This window comes from Lissotriton helveticus, chromosome 1_1 (assembly GCF_964261635.1).
Source record: "Lissotriton helveticus chromosome 1_1, aLisHel1.1, whole genome shotgun sequence".
Classification (NCBI taxonomy): domain Eukaryota; kingdom Metazoa; phylum Chordata; class Amphibia; order Caudata; family Salamandridae; genus Lissotriton; species Lissotriton helveticus.
In genome coordinates, this window is record NC_136057.1 from 1,333,986,946 (window position 1) to 1,334,007,475 (window position 20,530).

The 20,530-nt window shown below is 45.4% G+C and overlaps 1 protein-coding gene across 2 annotated transcripts in view; it reads left to right on the forward strand.

Moving 5' to 3' along the window:
- Positions 1 to 20,530, forward strand: part of CAMSAP3 (calmodulin regulated spectrin associated protein family member 3) — a 267,765-nt gene that overhangs the window by 168,074 nt on the left and 79,161 nt on the right. The window contains exons 3-6 of one of the 2 annotated variants that reach the window (XM_078682477.1): positions 9,389 to 9,523; positions 9,945 to 10,028; positions 12,732 to 12,764; positions 19,518 to 19,565. In XM_078682477.1, the coding sequence (XP_078538603.1) occupies positions 9,389 to 9,523; positions 9,945 to 10,028; positions 12,732 to 12,764; positions 19,518 to 19,565 (300 nt within the window). The remainder of the gene's footprint in view (positions 1 to 9,388; positions 9,524 to 9,944; positions 10,029 to 12,731; positions 12,765 to 19,517; positions 19,566 to 20,530) is intronic. The other variant, XM_078682487.1, reaches the window with a different exon arrangement.

Sequence of the window (20,530 nt, forward strand, 5' to 3'; positions counted from 1 at the left end):
CGTTACGGCCAATCTATAGACTTCTTAAGGTGAATCTCTAAGTATCCCTTGCAACGATTCCAATCTGTACCCTGCAGGATATAGATATACGTCAGCAGCGAAACTCGTAGAATTGTAAGGTGGGTGTAGCTATACGCATGGAGACCCCAACTTTAGGTGGCCTCTGCTGTTTTGCCAGACTGTCCAGTGAAAGTCTGTACAGCCAAGTGAATCTCGGCCCTTGAGAGAGGCTTTTTATTCAACGAGTCGTGCCCCCTACCCCTCGCCAATTGAGGTTTTTGGCTGTGGTTTTGTACAACGTATTCGTGAAAGGGAACGCTTTTTGTTCTCATTTGCTTCTAAGGCATGCTGGCAGATTTCCAGCACGAACTGGGCCCAATGAGACGGCGTTTTCCGGAAGCTGGGACTCGTTCCAGCCTTCCCCATCTTTGCGCGCTGATCGTGCAAGTTTGTCGCCTTTTTGTTGGAAGGAGTTATTTTTGTCCGGAATACTAGAAAAAGCTTTGCACATCAAGGGCTCCGTCTGCTTCTCAACAGGCTCCTCGGTGCCTGTGGATCCCGGTTCACCCCGCTCGTGGCTCAGGCCCGGTGCAGCGACACCCAGCGGTACACTGGGAGAACTGCGTCCTATTCACGCCACGGACGGCATACGTGCGCGTCAGTCCGCTCGCTCCCTTTGCTCATTCTGCTGGTTTCTCTCATCCATTTATTTAGGCGACTCCTTTTGAGGTCCGAGTTTTGGCAGCTTAGCTGTCAATGATAGTTACTGCAAACGATATACACATAGTGGGCTTTCAGTGACTAGCTTCTTTCACTCACTGACTGTCCCTCACGGCTTGGTTCGGCTATTTTTCTTAGTGACCGTATCCACTGAACTACAGCCCGTTTCCTAACGTCCTGCTGTCCTCCCAGCCAGAAGATGGGTAAAGTAAGGTCCCCAGGGACCCTCTTTCATGTGCCCTTCCACCAGAGTTTCTAAGAAGACCCTTCTGCCCCACCGAACTATCTCAGACACTCTTCCCCACTCTGCCTGCAGCCCTCACGCTCTCGCCTTGATTATCCCAAAGTCCCTGTTTAAGGCCCTTTTCCCCAGCACGCTCTTCAGTGCATCTGCAGGCCCCACTTCCATTGGGCTCCTTCAAGCAGCCCTTTCTCCAGCTGCCTTCCCACATGGTCTGCCTTTTCTTGCTGTTAAGCATATTTTCTCCTGACATCACTTTAAATATGGGTTGACTATGAGACTTTAAATCGTGTGCCAGAACGCATGGCAGCCAGCAATCTTGTTCAAATCGATCCTGACCGTGTACCTTCTAGTACCACTAATGCTGACCAGTCACTTGCTCTTGGCTTAACACCAGTATAAAACTGCCTCACCTATTTTGTTAAAAGTTGATGTTTTAATGTTTCCTTCGCAGGCTATTGGTTGAAATGTTGCACATTTGGGTCCCAGGGCAGAAACTCCTCTGTTCTCTTTCCCTAACCACCTTCACTTTGGAATCCGTCACTTCTGAACCCCAGTGAGCAGGGGGCCCTCTTCTGGTTGAAAGGCTGTGTACTTTAGTACAGATGGCTCCGTCCCTAAGCACATTAGGTGTGACAGAAGGATTTTGAGGAGTGCACCCTGTTCTGTGACACCGACTAGCGGTTTCCTAGGCGTTCACACAAAGTACAGTTATATTTTTCTAATCTGGCATTCTGAGCTCTTTAGAACTTTTTATTTTGTGGAAGTCCTCCAAGGAGAGTATTATAATAGTTAATCTGAGAATTAATTAAAGCCCCCCAAGGCACACTTTCTTGGAGCAGTAATGGTAAAATTATTTAGAACGTTCTTATTAAGCTGTAACAAACTTTCACTACTTAACTTTGCTGGGGGGAGGGGCATGGTTAGGCACATGTCAGAAAAACACTTCTAGACTTTCAATGGTATGTCATGATAAAACAAGAATTGGCAAAGCCAGTGGGTCTCGTCTATGTGACCTTTTAGCGTTCTCAATTCCTTTTAGCCACATTGCACAGCATTCCCGATGCAGGGCAGAGTGCCTAAAGTTTTTAAGCCATATATAAACTTTGACACGTCTAAAAGTCATTTTGTAGGCATGCACATCACTCATGCAAGTGGCGCACCAACAAATAACTCTGCCACGTTTTGTTTGTCACTTATCTGAGTTGGATTGGTAACTAAAAAGAACATAGCGGGGTTTTTAAAGCAGGGTGTGTTAGAACAGAAACAAGTATGGAAACAGAGGCAACGGGGACAGAAGCAACACTACAGAGGGTGGAGGTACATTGAAGGAACATGACGGAGGGAGATGAAGTAACAGTGGGTAGGGTGTTGGTGGCAAAGCAAGGGTGGGATCAGGGCCGGACTGGGAACAATTTAAATGTATTTATTTATGATTTTGGAACCCACATGAGATCCACATAAAAGAGCAACGTAAGAGAAAATTACAATTCCATTCAAATACAAATATGTTGGAGAAGCAAAAAAACAATTTCATATCCATTAATATGAGTCTAGAAAACATTTAAAAAAGTTAAAAATTCTATAGCAAAACATTTCATTAGGGGGATTGTAAATGGCATCCATTAAAGAGCTGGCAGTCAAAATACTTAATTGTAAACAAATTGGTCTCAACCACTTTCGTCGGTATAACAATAGAGCCGGGCATACAAAAAGAACATGAACGATGTCCTGGATCGAATTTTTACACTGGTTGCACATTGCTGAGGAACCATACCATCTGGATAATAAATTGTTCAAAGGGAGAAGGTCCTGTCTCAAAAGGAACCAAAAGCGCCGTATACTATGAGGAAGGTTCCAAGAGGCATAAGGTTGCATGTTTCTGAATAAGTAGGATCCAATGACCGAAGAGACACCTTTCTTTAGGATACGGGTATCCTTATCCATCCCAAAACTTAGATTCCATGTAGCCAGTCTTAGAGTGGACTTCAACTGGTGTGTAGATAGAGTAAACAGAGTTGATTCATCCAATTGCAATAGAGCAACCGCTCTTCTAAAGTTTTTTACAATTAGAGAATACTCTTTGAGGGATCTGGGAACAGAAACCGGCCTTGGCAAACTGTTCAGCACGCCCCCCTAGGAGGGGAGGGGGGGTGCGGCCGAGCTGTTTGCTCGGGCTGATTTCAGACTATTTTGTTACAGGGGACCAATATTGCTGCCCACTGTAACAAAAATGGCCCACCAAGGGCTGACAACCGGCTCCCACCCTGGGGGCCCACCGGGGAAACGCCTGGTGCACGCTACGGCCAGTTCAACCCTGGGCGGCATTGGGAACCAACAGATTTGTAGGAAAGCAACCAAGGGTGTGCAGTAATGAGCAAGTGGAAGCACAAAGGATGGCCAGTGCAATAGATATAAAGAGCAACAAGGACTGCGGGATGAGAGAGTTACACGAGGGAGACAGCAAAAATGCACATCCTCTTATGGAGTGTTTAACGCGAAGGAAGCAAGCATTGGCAAAGCCAATATGTCTCGCATAGTCGAGAGCTATCAGTTTTGCCAATGTGTTTTAGCCATGTTGTACACCAGAGTGGCGGTTGTTCAGCATGGCTAAAAGTTAGTTTCATGGCGTAGTAGTGCTGTGGCCAAGAGGGCTTTTCGTAGAGTGGAGTATGCATGGTATGGTAGTGTACTGCCATTACAGACAACACATTTTCAATTGAAATGACCATTACATTTGCAAAGACATCTTGTATTACTGGTGGAATTATACAGCCCACTAAGGATGTGTGGAAATGGTATCACCTAGTGTAATGATTTGTTATGATCGTATTAAAATATTATTTTACGCACATTTCAGAATGACAAAATGTGCTTTATTTGTGCTTTAATAATTCTGATATAGTCTGAAATATTTGCACAGTTCATTTAGTGGCATTTAAATTTTATTGTGTCCTAGAAAATATCCTTTCACAACCCCATATTGCCAGATAAATTCTCTCACTTTGGTGTCAGAGAAAGAACAGTAAACCCCAAGCTCCCTTGGAAGACAGAACCTGGCGTTTGGCCCCTGTCTTTGAATAAACGACTAATGTGATAAGATGAGAACAATTTAAAGTTCTTTTTACAGAAAGTGAGCACTCATGGAAGAATACAGTAAACAGAGTATGCTCCACAGGAGGGACAAATACCTGCTGGACAGCCTAAAACAAAGTTAGCAAATATAAAACAAGCACATTCGGGTTACAAATCACTAAGCCAATGGTAAGCAATGGACGGAATTAATTCTCAGATCAGATTTCAGAATGTCCCTTAGAAGTTTTTAGCAACCAGACAGCTGTGCAGTCTGGTGGGTTTTGACCTAAAAAGTATTACTTTTGAAAAATGAGCATTGCAAGCACAGATGCCAGCCAATTAAATGTAATGGTAGAGAGGGGATGCTCCATTGGAAGGACAAACGCAAGATGGACAAGCTGGAGAACCAATAAGAAGCAAGCAAATGAGTGACAAGGAAAGGCAACCAATGGCAAGCAATGGATGGGCTCCAAGGCCATCTACTTTCAAGATAATCCAAAATACTCCTTGCAACAGATAATGCATGTGCTGTCAGGAGGCTCAATCTCAGAAAGAACATCATGGGCCAATTGGGCTCTCTTTTGACCTGCCAGGAAAACCGATCTATTATGTGTATGAGAACTCATGCCAAAAGCTATAAGTCAAAAAGAGAATACTTGAATCGGTCTCTCTCTTGACTGGTGATGCAGAGGGGATTGAGTGAAAAGAACCTTCCTGAGATACAAAATGTATATTAAATGTAAGTGAGCCATCTTTGCAAGGGCTTTAAATGCCTAGGAAATCGGTCTCTTCTAAGGATTTAAGGTGAGGGGAAGCAAATTCCGTATTAGAGTGCCACCCACCTTCCATTTCAAGGGAAAACACTTGCTGTTCCACGTGTCATTAGAGAATTGCAAGATGGGTCCGGAGGGAACCGAGGAAGAGGGAAGGGGTCTTCCTCCCTGCTGGCTGGGCTATGGGGAAGCATGATGACTGAGTGGTTGGCGCATTTAGAGATGGTTCAGCTTCCATCTCTGAAGGTATATGACCCAAGTTTGGTATAATTCACTAGCAAAAGAAAGGCTCTTCCTATCCACGAAGTCTTCATCTCAGAAAGACCCCACTCTCCCACTACAGGTAAATGCTAACGTGGAAAGAGAGCTGGTTTGCAGGAAGTTAAACTCCAAAGAAACAAAGACCTAAGATGCCAGATCTTTTTATAGGACTGAGCATTGGCCAACAGAGGAGAAGCTTGGATTTACCAGCAAAGTTCACCACTTTTGGAAATGAGGAAGCGCCCATTGGTGCTTTGGAGCGACAGACAGTGTAGAATTCCTCAGTGCACGTGGAGATCTACGACCAGGCTTCCAGGAGTGTGGCCTGTTGTTAGTCCGACGGGGAGCCTAGCTGTAACGCCAGCATAAAGGATGATGCGTGCAAAGGTGGTTATAGTAAAAATAATTTTATAATTGGAAAGAATCTCTCTGCGCCCTTGAGGCAGTATTTGCCCACAGACTTTTTTCCCCATGATTGCTTGGTCAGCTGAAGTTAGGGCAATGATGTGTGGTGAAAAGCAGTGTAGGCAGCAGTGTTCGGTGTGCATACGTGGAAGCAGTGACATGCAGTGAGCAGAAGTGGGGGTCTGGCAATAGTGTGCAGTGTTTGGTACTAAGGCTATGGTGTGTGGGGAGGGATCGCAGGGGTGCTGATGTGTGGTGAGGCAAAATGGGGGTGCTGACGTGTGGTGAGGCGACACGGGGGTGCTGACGTGTGGTGAGGTGACACAGGGGTGCTGACGTGTGGTGAGGTGACACGGGGGTGCTGACGTGTGGTGAGGTGACACGGGGTTGCTGACGTGTGGTGAGGCGACGCGGGAGTGCTGACGTGTGGTGAGGCGACGCGGGGGTGCTGACGTGTGGTGAGGCGATGCAGGGGTGCTGGCCATGTGGTGAGGGGATGCGGGTGTGTTGGCCATGTGGTGGGGAGACGCGGGGGTGCTGGCCGTGTGGTGAGGACACGGGGGTGCTGACCGTGTGGTGAGGGGACGCGGGGGTGCTGGACGTGTGGTGAGGGGACACGGGGGTGCTGGCCGTGTGGTGAGGGGACGCGGGGGTGCTGGCCGTGTGGTGAGGGGACGCGGGGGTGCTGGCCGTGTGGTGAGGGGACGCGGGGGTGCTGGCCGTGTGGTGAGGGGACGCGGGGGTGCTGGCCGTGTGGTGAGGGGACGCGGGGGTGCTGGCCGTGTGGTGAGGGGACGCGGGGGTGCTGGCCGTGTGGTGAGGGGACGCGGGGTTGCTGGCCGTGTGGTGAGGGGACGCGGGGGTGCTGGCCGTGTGGTGAGGGGACGCGGGGGTGCTGGCCGTGTGGTGAGGGGACGCGGGGGTGCTGGCCGTGTGGTGAGGGGACGCGGGGGTGCTGGTGGTGAGGGGACGCGGGGGTGCTGGCCGTGTGGTGAGGGGACGCGGGGGTGCTGGCCGTGTGGTGAGGGGACGCGGGGGTGCTGGCCGTCTGGTGAGGGGACGCGGGGGTGCTGGCCGTCTGGTGAGGGGACGCGGGGGTGCTGGCCGTCTGGTGAGGGGACGCGGGGGTGCTGGCCGTCTGGTGAGGGGACGCGGGGGTGCTGGCCGTGTGGTGAGGGGACGCTGAGACTGCTTTGTTGTGACAATCCGACATGGGGCAATGGTGTGTGGCGAGTATTCATGGTGAGCAATGATGTGCAATAAGCGGATGCAAGGGGGCAATGAGGCGAGAGTAGACTGGGACAGTGAGGGACAGTGTGTGGCACATGCTGATTAGACGGCAGCGATAGGGTATGTGTACCCAGCAGAAGCCTGGAAGTTCAATGGGATGAAATTCAGAAGCATAGCTGAGAAATACTTGGCAGGATGTTGTATTTGGCATCCACAGTCATGGATATTGTGTGCAGCTATGACTAGCGGGCATAGAAGTTAAAAACAAATCTATATATACATACGGTTTAGGAAGTAGACCAGCCAGGGCAATTCATGTTGAGCTGGGCTGAAGTGTTCATGTCAATCTGTGGTGAATAGAAATAAGTGGGGCATCTGATAGAGGGCAGAATAGAGTAAAATTAGTGGCAACCTGGCTATAAATGCAGCTTTCTGTCACTGCGTGTATTTTATACAGCAATATTTTGGTCTTAAGACATTGGTTACACATCATGCAACTACCACAGGGCACGTTACCTTTGGCAATGGTGTGGTCCAAAGTTTTCTGTCTTTGTTGGGGCATATCTCTATATGTATGTACCAACTGACTACGTAGATTATTGTTTTTTTTTTTAAAGCAAACCAAGGTCTTTATAATTTTACGCTTTCATCGTTATTCAGGATATTCCAGTTTCTATTTACTAAATTTTTTACTTTATTACTAATAGAGCTGAATTGGCTTACAAATACCACTCTCTGCTGTTCACGTTGCATTTTGGGCCTATTTAGCATTGCTTCACGGTCATAAAATCTGGCCCGTTTGAATGAATGCGATATTAATTTTTTTGGGGTAGCCCCGATCTCTTAATTTAGTTTTTAATACATCTGAATGGTTATAAAAGTCTTGCAGATCAGTGCAATTCCTCCGCAGACGGAGGAATTGGCTAAAAGGTATGTTATCTATCTGTGCCTTTGGAAACTTATGTAGTGCAAGAGTGTATTTTTGGCCATAGGTTTTGTGAATAATTCAACTGCCAATTGTCCTACTTCCTTTCTAGATAGTCTACACTTTTATTATTATAATGAGCAGTGAATTTGAGATTACAATCTCCTAAATTTAACCAAGCGAGAAATTCTGTAAGTTGTTCGCTTGGTCCATCCCAAATACAGAATACATCATTGATAAAACCATGCCATTCTAACACATTCTCATAAAATGGTGCGTTTTCATTATAAATATGATGATCTTCAAACTCGCCCACATAGAGGCAGGCCAAACTTGGGGTGCAGGTCGCCCCCATGCTAGTTCCCTTCTTTTGGCGATATAATTGATCTTTAAACAAAAAAAAATGTTTTTTAAAACCATTTCAGTGCACTGTACTATAAATTCTTTACTGGCACCCTCCAAGTTAGTATTCTCCAATATCCTCTCTATAACCTCAACTGCGGTCTGCTGAGGGCTGAAGTGTTCATGTCAATCTGTGGTGAATAGAAATAAGTGGGACATCTGATAGAGGGCAGAATAGAGTAAAATTAGTGGCAACCTGAGCTATAAATGCAGTTTTCTGTCACTGCGTGCGTTTTATACAGCACATAAACATAGATCTGGTGTGTAATAATAAAGATTTCTCAGAACCTCATGGCAGACCGCAAATAGTGAATGCAAACAGAGCACTGAAGTTTTGTGACTAGTAATTTTGTAGCGCGACCTACGTGTTCCTTAAAGAAATTGGTGCTGCTTTTAAAAAGTTTTCTGTTTGGGAAGATATCAAAGGCGGGAGGGAGTAGTGGGTGATCCCCAGAACTACCTCCGCTCTCCCTTAGGCTGCCTGACATGATTTGTAAATCTGTGATCACCTCCTTTGAAGAGGAGGCAACAATTCAGTGGTTTACAACTGCAAATAATTTATGCATCTCATTGTGATTCACAACTGGGAGAGGATGCCCCTTTCATGGAGAAGTGTGGCTCAATGGTTAGAGCGGCAGACCCTGGTGCAGACGTCTGGCCCGGACCAGGGTTCAATTCCCACCTCGGCGGGTCTTGGGCTCAATTTCCCCGGACCTGATCATTTTCGCCTCGGTGCCTATTCTAATCATGGGTCCCACTCTGCAACTCTGGGCAATAGCTTGCCTAATCTCCACAACGGCCCCAACAGCGCTAGGATGCCTGGCCTCACCTTGGGGGTGCCCAGGAGTGGGCACTTCCCAGGGAAAGGCCAGGAAGGGTTCCACAGCGGTATGTGTATAGCGCCTTGAGACCCCAACGGGGGTGATACGTGCGCTATATAAGCACTACATTTACATTTTTTTTTTCATGCCCCTCATAATTGAGAAACAGACTGAGTGGCATAACCTCTTTTGCGATTTGGAAAACGGCTTTTCCAATTTACAAAAAAGGGGTTTAATATTTTGTAAAATGTTCTTTTGACATTGCAAATCTTGTGATTTTGCAAATCTTGTGATTTTGCAGATTGTGGGATTAGCAACTGCAAAATGTATTAATCAGGCCCCCAATCTTCTAACAATGCTCCCAGGAATATGCAGGGGCCTTTTATGCTTGCCCTGGAAACCTGTCAAACATTGAAGCATTCAGCACTGAAACTACCCAAAACAGGTTGCAAGCTCGCGATGCCCTCAATCTATTTGCCTCCAGGCTTGTGACTGCTGTATTTGTAACCTGTGCTGCTCTCTCTCTTCCTCACAGGGTGCTCACTTGGCCATGATTGATGCTCTGATGGCAGCATTTGGTACACACTCTACTGAGACGCTGAGTGTTCCCGTTGGTGTGGAACGAACGTCGGGGGCTTGGGAACAAAAGTTGCTTTGCTGGGTGGACAAGGTACCGAAAACACACTTTTTGCCTCTCCAAGCATATCCGCCCTGTCTTCGCCAGCATGTTGAACCTCTCTGCTTCCCCAAGCCTCACCCCCTGCCTTGCTTTCCCTCCTTGCCTCTTCTAATGCTTTTACTCTTTCTCCACCCTCCCTGCCTCTCTGAGCATTTGTACTGTCCTTTCATATTTTATTCTCTACCTTCTTTCACACTTTTAACTTTACTGCACCTCTGACCTTTACTTCCTCCAATGATCCATTCCAAACGATCTCCACTAAATAGTTATATTTTTCTTTTTACTTTCTCCTTTATTTCCACTCACACCTCTCCTTTCCCACTTTCACCCGCGCACTGCAACTTCTCGCTCTCTATATCAGTATTCACCTTTGTCTAAAGTTTGACTAGATATTTGTCTCCTCTCTTTGCAGATCAATCGCCGCCTCCACGAATGCGCAGAGCGAGAGTTGAGTCAAAGGCAGACCCCCACCTCCGATGGGCAAGCTCCTCCAGCGGTAAATTCCACAATTGATTCTTTAGATCTTCCTAGTCCCCATTCAAACCTATTGGTTGATCTTGGGCAAGCATTTCTTCGATAGTCAAATTTCCAAACTTCTGGCTGACCCCTCCCATTACGGTCGCATTCAATACTGTTGTATTCAGTCACAATCCTGGGCTAAATTGTGTTTCTCCAGTAGTGCCAACTTAATCCACGTTCTTGGTGAGCTGAACCTCTGGAAAGTAGGGGCTCTGGAGGGGGTGATTAGTAGATTCTGGAGTTTCACTTTAGTGAAAACTGAAGACTGGGGTAATTTACTACAGACCTCTGTTCCTCTTTTTGGTAGAAGAACTGAGATATAGGCTATTGTGAGTCTTTGTTGGTCACTCATTGGCTGTGCAGTTCATTCGGAAGAGCGTTGAACAACCACATGTCCAGCCTAAGTGTCATACTTTTCCTGTAGAGGGCCTTATGGGGAAACGTACTTTAGGATGAAGCCAGAATCACGCTGAGCCTTCACAGTGCCGACAACAGAACAAATGCGTCTTTAGCACGCACTCGTTCTGCACGCAAGTCATTACAATGACTTGCTTTAGGTGGGGCGCAAGGGTGGAGTGGTGTTGGAATTAAAGTCCAACACCTTCCGTCCTGCTGCTTAGACTGGAGTTGGAATAGTAAATTAAACTGTTCCGATATTCAGCGCCCCCCTAAGGCAAGTCTTAAAACAACTTGCCTGCAGAAAAAATGCGTGCGGAAGACTCATTCTTTAAAATGACGGAGTTCCAAAGGCATGTGTGAAAAAAACATTTGAAATTCCGTCATACATTCTGCCTTATGGTCTCCTGGTTGCTCCTGCTAGGCTCATGCAGATTCCCTTCTTGGAGCTTCCGCCACACCATACGCTCTTCTTATCGGGGTGGACCTATGAGGAATTGTTGTAGTCGGGAAATTTGTTAGAAAATGTCACTTTCTGTACAGAATCATAAACTTCCAAAGCAGTATAACCAATTCCATCTAAGCCATTTGATGGACACTGTAGAGAATTCAGTTCAAGACAGCCAATCAACGGAGGTATATACAAATTATAAAATGGTGGTTAATAGTTTAGGTACGGCAAACTGAACATCTATTTGGTGAGTTTGTGCCAAGTTTTATATTTGTTAGTACAGTGGGGCCTTGTAAGTGCCTTCCTCTGCAGATCCACGTCACAGATAGCTTATCCAGCCAAATCCGGAACAAAGCGTTTCAGCTGCTTCCCCTTTTCGCAAATATATTGACATACGCAATACCAAGACTGCAGCATGAAAACTTGTTAGAGACCACAAGTATAGTTTTGTAGGACCTAAAATGTGATTGTTCCTCTTCATTTTCAATAATTCTGCAGACTGCTGCAGTGTTTTGAAATCTGTAAGCAGCTCATTTATTCTGTCAACAATTCATGCCTCCTGCATTGTCCACTATACAAACAAATCTTCAAAACAGCCTTCCACTGAATTGTGTGTCCTTCTGTCGCCCATTGCCTTCCAGCGCACAGAAAATGATTTGACGGCTGTTCCGCAGTGGACCCTTTGAAATTCTGGAATCATCGAAGTTTGAAAGTTACCCTAACACCTAAACCCTAATCATTTGTCATCTCAAAACCTAAACACTCCTAAATCTGAGAGGGGTGTTCTTTCCAGGAGGGTCCACCAACACCAAATTCCTGCATAAATATAGTGTAGCGGTAGGCAAAACAGTCTTGCATTAACACAAGAGGCCCGCCCCCTCCTACACTGTTCATAGTTATAAGAAAGCCCCCTTTATTCGTTGAAAAAGGATTGCAGTATAAAATATGACCAGAATGTTTATCCATATTGGAAATGCAAAAGCCAAACTTTGACGAGAAGATGTAAATTTATTCTATTATCAGCAGTCACTTGTTTTAAACGACAATCCATGGATATCATTGTGTTTCCACTCCACGCCAGCCCTTTCAATTTAGTAATTTATTGGAAATCTGATGAAAAGACTTCAGAGTCCAACCTTGCAGATGGGATTGTGTGGGCATATCCGTTCACTTTAAAATGTCTGATATTTTGGAGAGGGGATTTGGATTTGAAATTAGGGGAGGGTAGTAGGTAAGCATAAATTCTCTACATTTTAGAATTTAAGAAGTGAAGGCAACCCTTTGTGCAAACCGAAACTTTGCTATTGGTTCAGTGTTTCATTGCCGTACTTTGGGGTGACTGGGTAATAGGATTACACCTTTGTATCAAGGTTCACCCCTTTTTCCAATTCAGTTCAGGAACCTGATAAACTCGACACCAAACAGGTCTCCCCTGACGAGGGAGGAGAGCTGGGTACGAACTGAATACCAGGTCAGGCCTTGGGTATCGGACAGCCATTTCCTACTGCCAGGCTCCATGTTTTTGTAGTGCTATATGCACACACGTGCTTCTATGTGTATGTTATTTTTAAACCCTGCAAAAGTGCTTTGGTGGACGTGGTGTTGATACATGTGCTCGGCCGCACGTGGCTGAGGTCCACCACAGACATGATAGTGTGCTAATCTTTCTTCTTTGTCTCTTCCTCTGTAAAGATGTCTCGCCTTCTGTCTTGTCCGCTCTGTAGCTGGTGGGTTGCTCGTCGGAGGTTCGATGTTTCAATGCTTCCTTATTTTGTCCCTTCTCTCTTTTCCCTTCTCTCCTAAACTTTGACCTCTGCCCTGCCCGGTGGCCAGTGCCCCACCCGCTGGTACTGGAAGCTGGTTCCTGTAAGTGGGCTTTTTCTCCATCTCTGCTCTCTCATTTATAAGATCCTTCTGCTTGCCTCTCCATTTGGTCTCTGAATCCCCTCTTTGCTTGCCTCTTCTGACATATTTACTATTGGCACGTGCATATCCATTTTTTTCTTATTATATAGTACAAATGTTTGATGGGGCTTGTGGGGGGGTTAATACCTTAAGGTGGGCGGCCATGATGCATGTAAGGCCCGCACAGTGAGCAAAGGATGCTGGGACCACAGTACCACTGTCATGATGGTTTAATAATACATAAACACCCATCATTAACATCAATAGAATAGGCATACAAAAAGGAGTTGTAATTCTTCAAAACATAAAATGTTGTATTTTAATGCAACTGGAGTATGCTGGCACAATTAATAGCTGCTATTGAACGAGAGGCAGTTGAGGTCTTAAAAATTGAATATTCAGGAAGCAGTTTACCCCCAAAATCCGAAGACCATGACTCACAAAATATTGCGACCCACCCTTGTCCTAAGGACTAGCAGAAAGCTCCTGATGGAACCCTGAGCCAGAAAGACTGAGAACCCGGTGGTGCAGCCACATTGTGACTGTCTCACATTGCGGTCCGTGCTCTCCACGCCCATGTGACAATCACTGCACAAGATATTGGTCTCTACACTTCTTGACATTCTTTCTATGTAGTCAAAATCCTCCCATCTCGGGGTTTACTACTGTCTCGTCTATGGGGAGGGGAGGGATTGGGAGGGGGGTCAGGGGGAATGTGGATCCCTGTTCATTACGAAAGATGCCCATTCAGACTTTTCTACCAACTTGGGGCTTTGTGAGCCAGATCCAGTAGCCTCAAGATGATGAAGCACCACATTCTAAGTCACCAAATCCATCCTTGTTCGTGGCGTTTGCTATTTTCCCGCTCTCCTAAAAGTGATCCTAGGCAGTTATAGTTTTAAAAAGTAAAATACATTTTTGTTTGTGAATTTTTTTTGATGCTTACAACGATGACATATAGTTTAAGATTAGCCCTTACCTAATGGGAACTGTGCATCACCTTCCTCTAAGGGTGCTGGCTATCCCATGGCTCATGGGGTGCCCGGTCGCCTGATTCGTTGGCTGCTGTGTATTACCTCCCTTCTCGAGTGCAGTGTTTGTCCTTACTCATGAGCTGACCCTTGGCTTTTGGGGAGCTCTCTAGCCCCATCTCTTGGGGTACTCCCACATTCACTTAGTGCTCTGTATCCCTCGACTCATGGCACAGCATTGTCCTTGGCACTGGGCGTTCACCTGCCTCAGGGGTGGTTGTTCTCCACCAGCCTTAGAGTGGCCTCTGCATCACCCTCTTGAATGGTGCAAACTGATGCATGTTCATGCATCTGCTAACTCCTAGAAGGAAATGGTAATCAAAAGTACGAGGGCAACAACTGTACTAGTCTACCTAATAAAATGATAACTTGCCCAATCTTATCAAAAGTGTGGGGGCGGGGATGCCAGCAACTGCTTGGCAGGTAGGCATGGTCAAATTTTTTTTTCAGCCCGATACAGCAAAAATCTTTAAATTGCCTGTTGGATTATGTTCTTTCCAGAGCATTACCCACTTCTAAGAAGCCCGACTATTTATGAAAAACCGGGCCAAGCACTTGTGGGTACAAGCCCAGGACTTCTCCAGGTTGAAAAATAAGACGTTCTTTGGGTGTTTTTTTTAAATTGACACCAGGGCTCCAGCCGAAGAAGTGAACTGAACTTGTTTATCACTGAACCCCATCCCCGCTCAAATGTATGAGCTCCCGTGTGCCTTAACAGTGGTCTAATGTGATCTGCTACCATTTAAAGACTATTGATTCTGGACTGCTTTGCCACTTTCACCCTCATTTATTATTCAAATTGGAGCACTTTGGAACAAGTCCAAAAACTTGGCCAACTTTTCCAAGACCAAGGGATCCTGTCCAATCTTCAGTTTTTTTTATTGCTACACATTTATCAATTGCATTCATCTGCATTGTACACAGTGTGCTTAGAATAAAAACAATTGTTTACATTTTTCATTAGCTGTCTCCTCCATTGATTGTATGGTCCAGCAAGGATGGCTGCACACAGGTATTTTAAGAGGCTTTACTTTGTGCAAGTTATGTAAAGGAATGCAAACTTTGGGCCAGGTGCTACTTGCACAACACACCCATTAACCCCTTCCATGCGTCGGACAGCCGGCGGCCGTCCGACGTCACGGTGGGCGTGTGCGGACGACGGCCGGGGGCCGCCCGAACCACGCCATAAATCACCCGCACCGCGGCGGAATTTTCGCCGCGTTCAAGGGGTTAATGAAAACGATCCTTATGGCAGCGGTGGCAACGGCACCTGACTGGCCTACTGAAACTACATGGCTTAAAGATGAACCTCTCTACTAACAGGGTTGTTTTAGAACCATGGTTAGATTGGAGATCAGCAAACACAACCATATATTTGCCAGTCATTTAGGAGGGTCCTTTGCCTCCTTTCATCTAGATATTGTACCCCTTCGCTTGGGGCGGATCTTGGTACCCAATCTCTTACTATGCACTCCCAATACCAGAGGTGCAGTGCCTGGCCAGGTTGCCACCGACCCAACTCCGCAGCAATATTTGCATCGGTCTTTCAACCAAAATGCAAGTTTTTTCTGCGGACTAGGTTGGCGCAGTGGCATTACAAATTGCGAGAGACACTAGTCAGTCATGCCTCAGGCTAAGCACACCCGGACAATGGCTCCTTCAGCAGACTCTGGCATCTGGTCAGCAATCTTTTCATTATGGGAATATTGGCCATTTTTAATATGTCCAGTTTCGGCTGTTTGATCATGCCTGTGCTACATCTCCGCACAAGTTTCCATAATGCTTCTTTAATTATAAAAACCCATTTTCGAGGAGGATAGTTCAAAGTCTGACATGATTGCCTCTCACTGGAAGTCTAAAATGGCACTATTACATTAGAAGATGGTACCAGGTCATTTTACTCTAAACATTAATCGGGTTTAAGTGACGTCCCTGCGTTACGATTCCCACCCTCTGCCCCCACTGCAACCACAAGCCTTCAGTCGACTACTTCAGACCCAACCAAACACGGTTTGTGGTAATTGTTAACATGCAGTCCATAAGGCCCTGCATAAACAAGCCGTAAGGAGGAATGAGAAGTTGGAGGAACAAACTGTGCTATAGATCAGGCAATGTACAAAAATGCACTTTGACCGATAATAGTCCACAGTAATGATAAATCCAGTGTGTACGAGTTTAGCACTTGCTGTCCGATGCATACAAGTGAAAAATGAATTACGGTTTAAAAACCAACAGATGGAGTGCAGATGCAAATATATGTTCAGTGCGTACTTTTAATTGGGCAGCAACTTACCACGTTTTTTGATCAGGTACCCCTTTGCAGTGTTACCCCAGACCTGTCCCTCTACACCTTGTCCCACCTCCCAGTTACTCATCTCAAACACCCTGCTTCCCAGGCATTTGTACATTTTTGTTTGTTTTATCGTTTATTTGGTAATGCTGAAAGTAGAACTTCTCAATAAGATTGCCTCAACATGAATCCCACCAGGCCTTGCACGAGCAGGACAGGCAGTCGTTCACAGGGGCATAGTGCCAGCCCAGGAACAAATCTGGGTTAACAGCACACCATTAATGTATCTTTGGGGATTGTTGGGGGTAGCCGTCTCCCCAAGACTCTCTAACTAACCTATCAGGGAAAGTAGTGTTCCCTTACTGAGCCAGAGAGAACCGGGCAGCAATTAATGAAGAGCAGAGGAAGTGTAGTGCAACTCTTACCACCAACACTCTATGGTTGGAGGAAGGGGCTAAGCCCTTAGTAGTCCCACACAAATCTGGCTACTATAAATGTTAATGCCACACTCTGCTGCTGGATTTCAGCTACCCCAGGAGAGAGCCTGCAGACAAAGGTCTAAAACCACACATATTGGGATGAGGTACTGTTAAAGAATCAGTCTGCACATTGATGGCCCATGACATATGTCAATAGCTCACACAGCATTCTCTTTGAACTGCAACACTGGCCAGGCTGCAGTCTAAGAATTTTTGAGAGGTTCGAATGCTGCTCTTAATCTCCGTGTGCGATAAACATAAAATAATAGAAAAGGAATACAACTCGGTGTTAACTATAGCTCTGGTGACATATCCTCCCAATGGAGATGCAACATCTTGAAGACCATCTAAGATTTCAAGAACTGCATAAAAACCAGAAGTCTTGTAGGTGGGTTCTAACTAACTCCACCCGGAGCAAATCTTAAAAGTTTAAGATCATGGGAGCTGCATTTGTGCTCAATGGCACGAAGGCAGAACCTTAGTATCTAAACACAGATTGAGAATTGTCCCACTTGTGGTATGTCGTGTTATATAGAACTGATCTAACGTAACCTCTACCACAAAGATTTAAGGACTGAAATGTATATAGCACCATTTTATTAAATCTTATTAAACTGCTTGTAATTAACCTCCTCTCCTCCTTTTTAATCCCCCTCCACTTTTTTTAATTGCTCCTACCTTTTTTAAATCCCTTCCGTTTTAAAATCTTATTCTCCCCTTAGTTAAATTTCCCCATTCTCCAGTGCCTCTTTCTCCCCGGACTGATCCTTACCATTCGGAATTCTCTTTCTCCTCCTTTTATTTGCAGTTTTTATAAGTTCGAGTATTCAGCCTCCCAACTTTATATTCTGCTTTGCAATTAGTGGTTCTGTCCAACTCCTCGGCTCCCTGCCTCCAAAATGTTTTCTTCCCAAATATTTGTTTTTTCCTGGGAACTCTCTTCACTTAAATTTGGCACTGGATTCTCCTCTTATTAACCTATACTCGGATAATGTCCATAAAGGAATTCATCCTTTTGAACACAAGCTTCTTGCTTGAAGACACTGTTAGCCCACCGTATGAACAGTAAGATGCAAGTAGTACACATTTAATCATATTTCAAGTTCCAAACTGAAATGTGCTTTATGCCATTGTTCATGAAATTATTTTTTTTTGCCTATCTAACCCCCCAATGGAAACCTAATATTCACCTCATGTCATCCTCTCGCTATGGCTGGGAACTAATCTTTCCCCTCTTTGAAGCATTAACGTTTTCACCTACCTACTGAAGCACCCTATCTCTTCCCCCCTCACATTAAAGGGCTCTACTTTCCCCAAACCTTTCCATTGGTACCCTACCTCTGTTCCATAGGAAACCTATCCTACTTTCTTTTATCCGCTCTCTTGCTGTTGCTCTCTCTGTGCCTTTTATAACATCTATTTCCTGTCATTCTCTAGTCCGCCTTCAATGATGCCCACTGCCTTGGTTCCATGAGACTGGTTCTTCATGAGAAAGCTTTGATGAAATATTAGTCCTAACAAACCATCCTCTCTGCCATCAACTTGGTACTCCACTTGTACCATTTTTTTCCTTCTCTGTTTTATTATCTGAACTTCATGACACCATTCAAAGATCAGGGTGGAATTCTGAATTGGTCGATCCATCTTGCCCAACCACGGCAATGAATGGTTCGCCTGCAATGTCCCAGCATCCTTTGCAACTGGGTGAGTGGTTTATTTTATTTTGCCTTTTTTGTCTCTTAGTTTCTTAAATTGAGGAAGAAGTTGCACATGACCTGTATAGTCACGTTTCACATGTATTTTCCTTACCTGGACCTCTTTGATGCACCTTCATTGCAGACCATCATTTCCTTCCATCTCTAGGCTCGATGGACAACTGCTGTCCTCTGCCTCCAGAGCTCAAAGAACTGTTATTCTCTTCCCTCTTGTTCCTTCTTAGATCATTGTTCTTTTATGACCCTTGGATAAATGAACCATTAATGCCACTTCCATCTCATTACTCCATGGACCATAATTACCTTCCATCTCTCTACAGATCACCATTCCTTTCCGTCACCAACTCATAACTGACTAATCACTTCCCCCCCTTAATTTCCTGCATTTGATAAGCTTTTATTACTTTCTGTCTTTAAATCTCCATGGATTATTATTTCCAGGGTCTTTGGCTCATTGATAGTTCATTCCATTCCATCTCTCACCGTTAAGGGCCATCTTTCCCTTCGGTCTCTCGGCTTGATGGGCCATTGCTGCCTTTCACATTTAGGCTCAATGGACAATCGATGTCTTCAATTCTATGATTGATAGACCATCACTTCTTATTGCCTTTTGGCCTCACACTTACTTTCATTATTAGGTTGTATAAAATCAATTAGGGTTGGACCTAATTGACTTCATATTTTTTTTGCCTTCCTCTTGGGCTAAGCCTAGACCCCCTAATAACTAAGATGCTACTATATCGGAGTCACTATGATGTACATATAGACTCTGTAGACCCCCAATCTTCACAACCAAAAGAGATTAATATAAAATGTTAATAAGTTGGGGTGTGGAATACTACACAGTAATTAGAATGCCTATTCCTACAACCAATCCTTTTCTGCTGCAGACCTTCACGAGGCCCAGTACCTGCTATGCCCAGTTCCATGCTATTTCCAGCAGACGGGTTTTCTCATATCTGTGCACTTTACTGGTTCCTAGATTGCCCAACTTGGGATGGGTCAAACACGAGTACTATACAGGTCTGGTGCATATGCCCTTCCCTAAGAGACATGGAAGAGTCTGAGCCTTCTTATCTCCCACCAGGGCTGCGTCCAACTCATTGGCATGCTGATGGTGACGGTCTTGGCGCTCATCCCCTCATGTGGTGAACAGAGCATTGATGCTTTCTTTCTCTTTTCTTTGCCATCGCATCCAGCATGCCATCGCTTTTTGTTTGAAGGAGTCTGGGAATAAGCCTCCTGTGGTAAAGTATCTTCAGACTGATTGCACAGCACTTCACTCCCATTTTATTTGCTGTTTTTCACCAAAGGGCCATTCCTGTCACCCATGGAAACCTTCTCAGTGTAACACAATTTCTGGATCCCTCTTCACAGCCTTCCCCACACTGGACATCTTCAGAGACTGCCATATATGACTTGGTGCCTCCTACCCTCAGAAAGATCCCTCCTCTCACCCCATGCACCCACAGTACTGAAGAGGCTCTGCAGATGAATCTTAGGATCATTCCTATAAAGAGATTGGAAGAAGACAGGACCAGTTTTGTCCCCTGTTAGAATAAGTCTACAGTCCATGTCCATTGTTAAGCTAAAGCTTTGGGGCAATCTAGGAGGAACAAGTGATTGCGTGACCGGCCATTGGTGAAGAAGGGACAATTGTTTGAAGTACACAGGGCCCAGTGGGAGTGCGAGAATGTCCATCTCCGTGCAGCAGCGGTGCTGGACAAGGTTCTGTTTTGTGTGTGTGTTCTACAGTGAGTTGTGTGAGGTCGCTCCTGGTCTCAGGTCCTGAAAGCTCATGCAATGACGGAGGCTGAGAGACCTTCATGGGAAGCTGAATTTAAATAAGTGAGAGCTGCCTCCACCCTGCACACTGAGACAACGTAAGGTAGTACCATAGGCAACTAGAAATGTTCCAGGTGGTTGGCTGACTGCATAAAAGAGCAAGTAGATAGGTATATTTCATGAGAATCTACTCTATGGCGCGGTCATCTAACTTTTTAGAATAAGAGTGCACAAGACTGGCAGTATCTCTCAGAGATGTGGGTCTGAGAGTGATCTAGCTTGACATGAACCCCTGACATGTGGCAAGAAGTGATGGAATAAAGAGCAGAAGATTCTTGAGTATTGCACCTGAAAATATACACAGGGACGACCCAGCCTCCTGAAAGAACCAAAATCAATGAGTGTGGATGTTCCTAACGAAGACCAA